This window comes from Oncorhynchus keta, chromosome 6 (genome assembly GCF_023373465.1).
Source record: "Oncorhynchus keta strain PuntledgeMale-10-30-2019 chromosome 6, Oket_V2, whole genome shotgun sequence".
Classification (NCBI taxonomy): Eukaryota; Metazoa; Chordata; class Actinopteri; order Salmoniformes; family Salmonidae; genus Oncorhynchus; species Oncorhynchus keta.
Genome location: NC_068426.1, coordinates 25329671 through 25341691, shown reverse-complemented (window position 1 = coordinate 25341691; position 12021 = coordinate 25329671). Strand labels below are relative to the sequence as shown.

Below are 12021 nucleotides of genomic sequence, written 5' to 3'. Positions count from 1 at the left end.
TCATGTAGTAACCAAAAAACTGTTAAACAAAGCAACATACATTTTATATTCTTCAAATTAGCCACCCGTTGCCTTGATGGCAGCTTTGCACACTCTTGGCATTCTCTCAACCAGCTTCATGAGGAATGCTATGCCAACAGTCTTGAAGGAGTTCCCACATATGCTGAGCACTTGTTGGCTGCTTTTCCTTCACTCTGAGGTCTAACTCATCCCAAACCATCTCAATTGGGTTGTGGACATGTCATTTGATGCAGCACTCCATCACTCTCCTTCTTGGTCAAATAGCCATTACACAGCCTGGAGGTGTGTTTTGGGCCATTGTCCTGTTGAAAAACAAATGATAGTCCCACTAAGTGCAAACCAGATGGGATGGTGTATCGCTGCAAAATGCTGTGGTAGCCATGCTGGTTAAGTGTGCCTTGAATTCTAAATGAATAATAGACAGTGTCACCAGCAAAGCACCCCCAGACAATCACAACTCATCCTCCATGCTTCACGGTGGGAACCACACATACGGAGATCATCCGTTCACCTACTCTGCATCTCACAAAGACACAGCGGCTGGAAACAAAAATCTAAAATTTGGACTCATTAGACCGAAGGACATATTTCCACTGGTCTAATGTCCATTGCTCGTGTTTCTTGGCCCAAACAAGTCTCTTCTTGTCATTGGTCTCTAGTAGTTGTTTCTTTGCAGCAATTCAACCATGAAGGCCTGATTCACACAGTCTCCTCTGAACAGTTGATGTTGAGATGTATCTGTTACTTTAACTCTGTGAAACATTTATTTGGGCTGCAATTTCTGATGCTGGTAACTCTAATGAACGTATCCTCTGCAGCAGAGGTAATTCTGGGTCTTCCTTTCCTGTGGCGGGCCTTATGAGAGCCAGTTTCATCATAGCGCTTGATGGTTTTTGCGACTGCACGTGAAGAAACTTTCAAGGTTCTTGCAATTTTACGGATTGTCTGACCTTCATGTCTTAAAGTAATGATGGACTGCCATTTGTCTTTGATTATTTGAGCTGTTCTTGCCATAATATGGGCTTGGTCTTTTGCCAAATAGGGCTATCTTCGGTATACCCCCCTTCCTTGTCACAACACAACTGATTGGCTCAAAGGCATTAAGGAAAGAAATCCACAAATGAACTTTTAACAAGGCACGCCTATTAATTGAAATGCATTCCAGGTGACTACCTCATGAAGCTGGTTGAGAGAATGCCAGGAGTGTGAAAAGCTGTCATCAAGGCAAAGGGTGGCTACTTTGAAGAATATAAAATATATTTTGATTTGTTTAACACTTTTCTGGTTACCACATGATTCCATATGTGTTATTTCATAGATTTGATGTCTTCCCTATTATTCTACAATGTATAAAATAGTCAAACTAAAGAAAACCCCTGGAATGAGTAGGTGTGTCCAAACATTTGAATGGTACTGTATGTCAACAGGGAACATGGGAATAGGATCATACATAATAGGGAGTTGTAGAAGGTTATGCTTAGGATAATGTATATAAAAAAAATCCAAGGTGCGGGTCAGGTGTCTAGAAGATCATTGCCTTTTTGAGTTTTTAACCCAAGGTGCAATCCATCCAATCCTACCTTAATACCTCCTCAATATCTCAAGTCGTTCCAAGCCTAACGAATCCTTTTGACATGACTGATTTGATCTGTATCAAACAACCTGACGTGGATGTTGCTTCACCTGACCAACCCGATACCGCCTAAAGCCCATTGACTTTCATATCTTGCCGATGTAGGTATATTTTTTTAATGCAAAAGCCATTTAGTTTCCAATGGATTTAACTACTGGAGGGACACATACCTGCTTCAAAACTTCAGATATATGAGGTATTAAACCGACTCCAGTTTTGAAGAGCACTCAATTCACTTGGCAGGTGTATAAAAGCTGGGGTGTGGCCCAGATCGGAGCTTTTGCTTTTGATCATCCGGTGCTTCTCTGTGGAAGTCTCATCTGTGGTTTAAAGCCTCCAGGTGACCAGGGACTGGGGCTCTTTATATCTATCCCGGTTCTGTTTTTAAAATAAAACAGCCTTTTCTTCCCCTAGAAAGGACTTCAATGCAAGGTCTTGAAACCAAACGATTCGCCATGGGTATAGAGGATATGAATTTCCATGGATGGAATTGGACGTTGTGAAAAAACAATACTAGTCCGGATTTGCGAAGCCATCTGAACTCGCTGACACTTGTTGTCTTTTCCCTAAGTAGGTTAGGTTATCACTGGCCGGGCAGACAGTCTCCTCTTCCCAAGTCTTGGAGAGAATAATTCCTAATTTTAACAAGTCCCCATTATTCCATAAATCCCCCTCTCTGACCACGTCCAACTTTGTATCAGCACGGTAGATCCCCCAGTTTGGAGAACAATGGAGGGTTTGATTCCATCCTTCCTGTAAAACTGGGAGCCACTCAAAAGGTTGTTTTGATGGTTTATTATAGACGACCCAGAAGTTTCCAATAGAGAACCTAAGCGATGCCATGCCAATGCTTCTCTCCCCTTCTCACCTTGATTACACACACCAAGATGATATCTGGGAATCCAAGACTCCCCCAACAATGAAATCCTTTGTTGTGATTGCAACATGTGTTTCAGGGAACACACACACACACACACACACACACACACACACACACACACACACACACACACACACACACACACACACACACACACACACACACACACACACACACACACACACACACACACACACACACACACACACACACACACACACAATAAAAGTCAGGGCTTTTTAACTACAGACAAATCAATGTCAGTCCAACTTTTCTTGGCTTTCTGGAGGAATTTGGAGAGTTTGAGAGAGAGAGTTGGAGAGAGAGAGAGAAAGAGAACAAGAGAGAGATGAGAGACAACAGTGAAAGAGACACTATAGACTAAGAAAACAGAGAAGGAGAGAGACATTGAGATAGAAGTTAAAGAGGTAAATAGAAAGAAAGATATTGTTCACATTATCATCTGTATCCTGGACTGCTCTGACGCAGAGGTGAGTCACACAAACACCATCTGCCCTGTTCCTACCACACCCCTGCCAGGATGCCTATCTGTGCCCGCTCCGGCTTTTGGGCCCGGCTCATCAGCTCTCCTCCTCTCCTCCTCCCAGGTGTGAATGATCACCTGTCCGCATGGCCCGATGACTAAAGCTGGCTATTTCCACCAACGCACCTCATCTCTTCTCCTTTATTAAATCTCCATCACCCAAAGCTCTGACTCATTACCCCAGACTTACACACTTAGGGGTCAGCGTTAATTATGGCCCCTGTCACATAGCCTAGCCTCATCCTCTCATCCTGTCCTGTCTTCCTCCTCCCACACACCACCTACCTCCTTTCCCCCTGTTCTTCCCTCCGGTTCACCAACCAAGTGTCTAACCTTGTCTGTGAGAGCAGGCCTCCGCAGATCAGCAGAGCAAACAGTTAGATAATGTGGCTCGTCACTGGTAAATAAGCTCATTAATATCCCTTTGGCTTTGTCATAGGATAAACAATTGTCAATAACTGGATGTAGGTTGGACCAAAGTGAAATATACTAGCGGCCTACCTACCTGTGTAGATCTCTGCCTCCGAGGGGTCCTCCACACGCTTATGCTGGATGATGTAATCAGACACCTTGTAGCCAATCAGGGGCTCCACATCCAGCCACTCCAGGGCCACCATGGTGCTGGAGGGCTCTAGGTGAGGGGCCAGTCTGAGCCTGACACAGACAGAGAGAGGAAGGAGGTGGGTCACTTTGATTCAATAAAAATATTTGAAGTAAACAGCACTGAGGACTAGTTTCCCGGGAACATTAAGCTTACTCCTGAAAATCTCAGTTAAAAGTGTTTAGTCCAGGACTAGGCTTACTTTGTGTCGGGGAAAGCAACCCTAGAGTCTGTTAATAAAATGCTGAGACCAGATATAGGGAGCAAGTTGGAATCATCAATGCATCCATTCGACAAATCATACAAGGAAGTAGGTCCATTCAATTTAATGTGGAAATCCACCGGAGAGCCATTGCTCATCCAATGCCTTCTATCTCTCTCCAAAAGTTCTGATGGTTTCAATAGCTGGGGTGTATGATGACTCAAAACAGAGCTGGGTTAAGAGAACAAGATTCACTGTTATTTCTTGAGAGTGAGTACCGGGGTGTTTGGACTGGCCTAAAGTCATTAAAGGTTGGTTCCAGCCCTAGGGATGGTTGTTACAACTCCAACAGTTCTCCCTAGGCTTGGATAGATGGGAGGCAGGCTCTGACTTACACAGGCTGCCTCAGGGGACTGCAGTTGGGAAGGCCGTCTTTGCTGAAGGCACTCAGGTCACAGCGACACCAGTTGTCGATGACATCTCCCTTGCCTGCACACCAGTATGAGCTCATCGTGGCGCTCTTGAAGGCCTGTGAAAGGTAACAGGTGAGACAAATGCAATTATCTTCCATACATCACCCTTCTGTGACACCCTGAGTTATCCAGGCTTCTAGATGTCTGTTGCTACCCCTGTGCGTGTCCCCCGACCCCCCACCGATGTCTGCACCGGAATCATCATACAGTCACACACTGGGGGCTCACAGGTTTTGTCACCTCCGCCACCGGAAGAGTCGCGGCGGCGAGGGTCAGATGATATGTGAGTGAGTAGCCTTGGAGCCATGTCATGTTCCTGTCTTGTTTTAATTGGGAATGGTGACACATAAAGGTCAGTGTGTGTGTGTGTGTGTCTGTGTGTGTGTGTGATAGAGAGAGAGAGCAAGTTTAACAGAGAAAGAATATTACTTCTCTAAGAGGTCAAAAGGCCAAAAAGATATGCATTTCCTCAATCTCATTAAACCGAGAAACATCATCAAGATCATGAGTGTGTACCACTTCAACTCAAACTAATTGGCAGGCAGCCTAGTTGTTAGAGCGTTAGGCCAGTAACCGAAAGGTTGCTGGATTGAATCCCTGAGCTGACAAGGTAAAAATCTATCATTCTGCCCCCTGAGCAAGGCAGGGGCCTGTTCACTGGGCGCTGTTCATGATGATTTAAGGCAGCCCCCTGCATCTCTCTGATTCAGAGAGGTTGGGTGAAATGCAGAAGACACATTTCAGTTGAAGGCATTCAGTTGTACAATTGACTAGGTATCTTCCTTTCCTTTTTAAATTTCATCAGGCCAACCAAATGCCAATATTACCGTTAAGGTGATCAAATAAGGTGACGTTAGTGCTTTGGCAAAGGGGAGTTCAGGGGAGTTCGCAGGCACATTGGCTCCCTGTCACACCGGCCAATCAATGGAGCACTTAGTTATTTATGTAAGCAATTGGTTGACAGCGCCGACCCGCGGAGACTGCTGAGGGACACGCTTGATCGCGGTCATCAAACACCTGCACAGAGACACTAGAAAACATCCGGAAACCAGTCATCCAGAGGAGAGGACACCAAATGTGTCTTAAAGTCATTGTCAGTTTTGTTTTTCAAATTCGTTTTGGACTACTGACTGTCCAAACATCTGTCCTTGAGCTGTTATGGTCTATTAATGTTCTGTATTATGTCATATTTCATGTTTTGAGATGACCCTAGGAAGAGTAGTTGCTGCTTTCGCAACAGGTAATGGGGATCCTAATTAAATAACAAATGCCAAACAAGCAAGTTACAAGTGACCAAATCGGATTTGTGTGTGTTCAGACAGCAGTCATTTGCTGACATGGCTAAGCTAGTTGGCATAGTAACCACGCGTGTGTGCACAGTGGTATAGGCTTATCGGTGGTGATCGTGCTTCCTATCACTCAGAAGTTATGTATCAAGCTACGGTGACAACAATATCTGCCATGGATGTTTCCCAGTTGCTTAGAATGTTCAAAATCATAGTGTAAGAAGGCCTTTAAAGCCTTAAAGGACAAGATGATCCAACTTCCAAAAATATAATGTTTGGATATGTGAAATAAAGGTCTAAAAACCACTTGAGGGCAAATAAATCAGATTTGACCATTCAGACACAAGTCACATGGCCAAGAATCAGATTTGTATCAGACTTCAAACCAGCTAGGTGATTTGAAATGTGGCTTGAAATATCAGATTCCATGACCTACAACAGTGACAATGACAGGGGCAAGTCAACAGATGAGAAGTTCTTTCCCAGAGCAGAGATGGTCAGGTCCAAACTCATCCACAGCTTATATTTGCTCGACCAGATACAGGAGGAGCAGAGATGAATCCCCAAATACTGCAACTAGGATGTTTGAGGTCAAATCAGCTTCCTGGTCTGAATGAGCCTGACCTCAGACAAGGAGAACTACACCAGTCTAATGGGGAAGAACACACACCAGCTGGTGTGCTTTAAGATCTCGCCCAGAGGGGCAGCCCCATCACCATGGACCGCCGTCGCCAGGGACGACTGGATTCTAGAGAATGTTATCCTCCTCGCAATCTCCAAAATACAACAGCCACAAGACAACTTTGTTTGCCCGTCGTAAAGGACCATTCACCGAAACTGATATAGCTAGCTAACCACCTCCTTTTGCACGTGGGAAAAAAATTGTGTACAGAGACTTGCAAAGCTACGCTAGCTTTTCTACAAGGAATCTGCCTCCCCAAAATAACTTCTCCATGGCCTGTCTCCTCCTGTCTGGCACAGGTACCCCCGCCACACTCCCCCCTCTCTCCCGAGATTTCACTGGCCTCCAGCACACATGCATTTACACACACAAGCAGACTTTTTAGGTAGGCTAATTAACTTGTGAAGCTTATTATGTGAGCTTACTCAAGAAACACTTTAATTAACTGGTATAAAAAAAAAAAAATAAAAAAAAGTATGGTATAGGCCTACTATTTATTTATTTATTGTATTACTGCGGATGAAATATGCATGTACACCATGGCCCATCTACTGTTGCTAGCCTCAATTCTGACTTGTGTTCTGATATATTTGTTTCACTGATTTCTGCTCTTGTAAAAGCCTAGGATTTCGGCACATTAACACTAGAAGCTTATTACCTAAAATTGAAAGTGTGGGTTCACAGCTCCAATTCAGATGTGTTGGTCATTGCTGAGACGTGGTTAAGAAAGAGTGTTTAAAACACTGCTGTTAACCTTTCTGGTTATAACCTTTTTTTCTGGCAAGACAGATATTCCAAAGGTGGTGGAGTGGCAATCTTTACCAAGGAACACCTTCAGTGCTCGGTTGTCTCCGCCAAGTCTGTCCCCAAACTATTTGATTTGCTGGTTTTAAGCATTAAACTTTCCAATTACTCTTTGTTGACTGTTGCACCAGCCTTACTCTCCTTGATGTTATCCTCACAAATAATCAGAAAATTGTGTTTTCTGTAATGACTTTAGTGATCACTGTTTTACAGCCTGTGTTCGTAATGGTTGCTCAGTGAAACGACCTGTCCAGATATGTCATAGATGCTTGCTAAAAAACTTTCATGAACAAGCCTTCCTTCATGACCTGGCCTCTGTACATTTGGAAAGAATCAGCTTGATCCCCTCTGTCGAAGACGCTTGGACCTTCTTTTTGAATATTTTCAGTGGTATTGTTAACAAACACGCCTCCATAAAGAAAATTGAGAATTAAAAACAGGTTCAGCCCCTTGTTCCACCGTGATCTGGCAGAGTTAATCCAACTCAATGATTTCATTTGGCGAAAGGCTCGGCACACGCATACTCAGGCTGACTGGCTCTCGTTCAGGCAAATGAGAAATAAGTGCACTCAGGCTATCCGGAAGGCAAAAGTTGGTTAAAAGGAGCAGAATTCTCTCTGTGGGTCTAACCCCAAGAAGTTCGAGGAAAATGGTTAAAGACCTGGAGAATAATCCCTCCTCCTCACAGATGCCCATGTCCCTTAATGGTGATGATGTGATTGTTACTGACAAGGAGCACATCACTGAGCTCTTTAATCACCACTTCATTAAGTCAGGATTCCTATTTGACTCAGCCATGCCTCTATCTATCATTTCCTCTATCATCTCCCACCCATCCCTTCTAATGTGACTATCCCCGATGCTCCTCCCTCTTTTTCCCCTGCCCCGCTACAAAGTTTCTCCCTGTAGGCGGTCAATGAGTCTGAGGTGCTAAAGGAGCTCCTTAAACTTGACCCCCAAAAAACATCTGGGTCAGATGGTTTAGATCCTTTCTTCTTTAAGGTTGCAGCCCCTATCATCACCAAGCCTATATCTCTGACCTTTTAACCTGTCTCTCCTCTCTGGGGAGGTTCCCATTGCTTGGAAGGCAGTCATGGTGCAACTATTATTTAAAGCTGACCCTAACTGTTATAGGCCAATTTCTATTTTGCCCAGTTTATAAAAAGTGTTGGTAAAAAAATGTTCATAATCAACTGACTGGCTTTCTTGAAGTCTTTAGAATTCCCTCTGGAATGCACTCTGGTTTCCACTCAGGTTATAGATGTGTCACTGCAACCTTAAAGGTCCTCATGATGTCACCATTGCCCTTGATTCTAAGTAATGTTGTGCTGCTATTTTTATTGACTTGGCCAAAGCTTTTGATACGGTAGACCATTCCATTCTTATGGTCTGGCTTAGGAGTATTGTCTCTGAGGGGTCTTTGGCCTGGTTTGCTAACTACATCTCTCAAAGAGTGCAGTGTATAAAGTCAGAACATCTGCTGTCTCAGCCACTGCCTGTCACCAAGGGAGAACCCCAACGCTCGATCCTAGGCACCGCGCTCTTCCCAATTTACAACAACAACATAGCTCAGGCAGTAGGAAACTCTCTCATCCATCTGTATGTAGATGATACGGTCTTATACTCAGCTGGCTCCTCCCCAGAGTTTGTGTTAAACGCTCTACAACAAAGCTTTCTTAGTGTCAAACAAGCTTTCTCTGCCCTTAACCTTGTTCTGAACACCTCCAAAACAAAGGTCATGTGGTTTGGTAAGAACACCCCTCTCCCCACAGTTGTGGTTACTACCTCTGAGGGTTTAGAGCTTGAGGTAGTCACCTCATACAAGTACTTGGGAGTATAGCTAGACGGTACACTGTCTTTCTCTCAGCACAAATCAAAGCTGCAGGCTAAAGTGAAATCTAGACTTGGTTTCCTCTACCGTAATAACTCCTCTTTCACCCCAGCTGCCAAATTAACCCTGATTCAGATGACCATCCTACCCATGCTAGATTACAGAAACTTAATTTATAGATTGGCAGGTAAGGGTGCTCTCTAGCGGCTAGATATTCTTTACCATTTGGCCATCAGATTTGCCACCAATGCTCCGTATAGGACACATCACTGCCCTCTAAACTCTGTCAACTGGTCATCTCTGTATACCAGTCACAAGACCCACTGGTTGATGATTATTTATAAAACCCTCTTAGGCCCCCCTATCTGAGATACCGACTGCAGCCCTCATCCTCCACATACAACACCCGTTCTGCCAGTCACATTCTGTTAAAGGACCCCAAAGCAAATGCATCCCTGGGTCACTACTCTTTTCAGTTCTCTGCAGCAAGTGACTGGAACGAGCTGCAAAATACACTCAAATGACTGTTTTACCTCCATATCTTCATTCAAAGACTCAATCATGGACACTCTTACTGACAGTTGTGGCTGCTTCGTGTGATGCATTGCATTACCTTCTGTGCCCAAAAATGTTTGTACCATCGTTTGTGCTCCTGCCATATTGTGCTGCTGACAAATTGAGTTTCTACCATGTTGTTGTCATGTGGTGTTGCTACCATTCTGTGTTGTCATGTGTTGCTGCCATGCTATGTTGTTGTCTTAGGTCTCTCTTTATGTAGTGTTGTGGTGTCTCTCTTGTCGTGAGGTGTGTTTTGTCCTATATACAGTTGAAGTCAGAAGTTTCCATACACTTGGTTTGGAGTCATTAAAACTTGTTTTTCAACGGCTCCACAAATGTCTTGTTAACAAACTATAGTTTTGGCAAGTTGGTTAGGACATCTACTTTGTGCATGACACAAGTCATTTTTCCAACAATTGATTACAGACAGATTATTTCACTAATAATTCACTGTATCACAATTCAAGTGGGTAAGAAGTTTACATACACTAAGTTGACTATGCCTTTCAACAGCTTGGAAAATTCCAGAAAATTATGTCATGGCTTTAGAAGCTTCTGATAGGTAAATTGACATTATTTGAGTTAATTGGAGGTGTACCTGTGGATGTATTTCAAGGCCTACCTTCAAACTCAGTGCCTCTTTGCTTGACATCATGGAGAAATTAAAATAAATTAGCCAACACTGCAGGAAACATTTTTAGACCTCTGCAAGTCTGGTTCATCCTTGGGAGCAATTTCCAAACGCCTGAAGGTACCACGTTCATCTGTACACACAATGGTACGCAAGTATGAACACCATGGGACCACGCAACTGTCCTACCGCTCAGGAAGGAGAAGCATTCTGTCTCCTAGTGATGAAGGTACTTTGGTGCGAAAAGTGCAAATCAATCCCAGAACAACAGAACAACAGTACAAACGTATCTATATCCACAGTAAAACCCGTCCTATATCAACATAACCTGAAAGGCCGCTCAGCAAGGAAGAAGCCACTGCTCCAAAATCGCCATAAAAAAAAAACCAGACAGCAGTTTGCAACTGCAAATGGGGACAAAGATCGTACTCTTTGGAGAAATGTCCTCTGGTCTGATGAAACAAAAATATAACCTTTTAGCCATAATGACCATCATTATGAATGGAGGAAAAAAGGGGAGGTGTCACGCCCTGATTTATTTATTTGGTTCCCAATAAGGTCAGGGTGTGATTTGGGTGGGCATTCTATGTTGTCTATTTCTTTGTGTTTGTCCGAGTATGGTTCCCAATCAGAGGCAGCTGTCTATCGTTGTCTTTGATTGGGGATCATATTTAGGCAGCCCTTTTTCCCACTTTCTGTTGTGGGATCTTGTCTTTGTTTGTTGCATGGGTTGCAAGCTTTTTGTTCGTTGAGTTGTTTATGGTTTTCTTTGGTGGAACATTTTAATAAAGAAAGTGTATGCCTACCACGCTGCACCTTGGTCTCATTCAAATGACGGACGTTACAGGAGGCTTGCAGGCTGAAGAACACCATCCCAACCGTAAAGCACGGGGGTGGCAGCATCATGTTGTGGGGGTGCTTTGCTGCAGGAGAGACTGGTGCACTTCACCAAAAGGATGGCATCATGAGGGAGGAAAATTACGTGGATATACTGAAGCAACATCTCAAGACATCAGTCAAGAAGTTAAAGCTTGGTCGCAAATGGGTCTTCCAAATGGACAATGACCCCAAGTGCACTTCCAAAGTTGTGGCAAAATGGCTTAAGGACAACAAAGTCAAGGTATTGGAGTGGCCATCACAAAGCTCTGACCTCAATCCCATAGAACATTTGTGGGCAGAACTGAAAAAGCTTTTGCCAGCAAGGAAGCCTACAAACCTGACTCAGTTACACCAGCTCTGTCAGGAGGAATGGGCCAAAATTCACCCAACTTATTGTGGGAAGCTTGTGGAAGGCTACCCGAAAAGTTGACCCAAGTTAAACAATTTAAAGGCAATGCTACCAAATACTCATTGAGTGTATGTAAACTTCTGACCCACTGGGAATTTGATGAAAGAAATAAAAGCTGAAATAAATCATTCTCTCTACTATTATTCTGAGATTTCACATTCTTAAAACAAAGTGGTGATCTGAAATGACCTAAAACAGGGATTTTTTTTACTAGGACTAAATATCAGGAATTGTGAAAAACTGAGTTTAAATGTATTTGGCTAAGGTGTATGTAAACTTTCAACTTCAACCCAATTTTTTGTTTTATCCCAGCCACCGTCCCCGCAGGAGAACCTTTGGTAGGCCATCATTGTAAATAAGAATTTGCTCTTAACTGACTTGCCTAGTTAAATAAAGGATAAATAAATTGGCCTTTCAGACTGCAGGAAAAATAACAGATTTGAATCTGATATGCAAATAAATAGGATTTCTGCTGAAGAGCTTTGTACAATACTTGACCATTATTCAAAAATTATTCAAGCTCTGTCAAGTTGGTTGTTGATCATTGCTAGATGATTTTCAATTCTTGCCATAGATTTTCATGCCAA

General features: G+C 43.4%; 1 protein-coding gene across 3 annotated transcripts in view; it reads right to left on the bottom strand.

Moving 5' to 3' along the window:
• Positions 1–12021, bottom strand: part of LOC118384863 (astrotactin-2) — a 529880-nt gene that overhangs the window by 87596 nt on the left and 430263 nt on the right. For all 3 annotated transcript variants that reach the window (XM_052521172.1, XM_052521173.1, XM_052521174.1), the window contains 2 exons: positions 4277–4410; positions 3584–3732 (listed from right to left, as the gene is read on the bottom strand). In XM_052521172.1, the coding sequence (XP_052377132.1) occupies positions 3584–3732; positions 4277–4410 (283 nt within the window). The remainder of the gene's footprint in view (positions 1–3583; positions 3733–4276; positions 4411–12021) is intronic.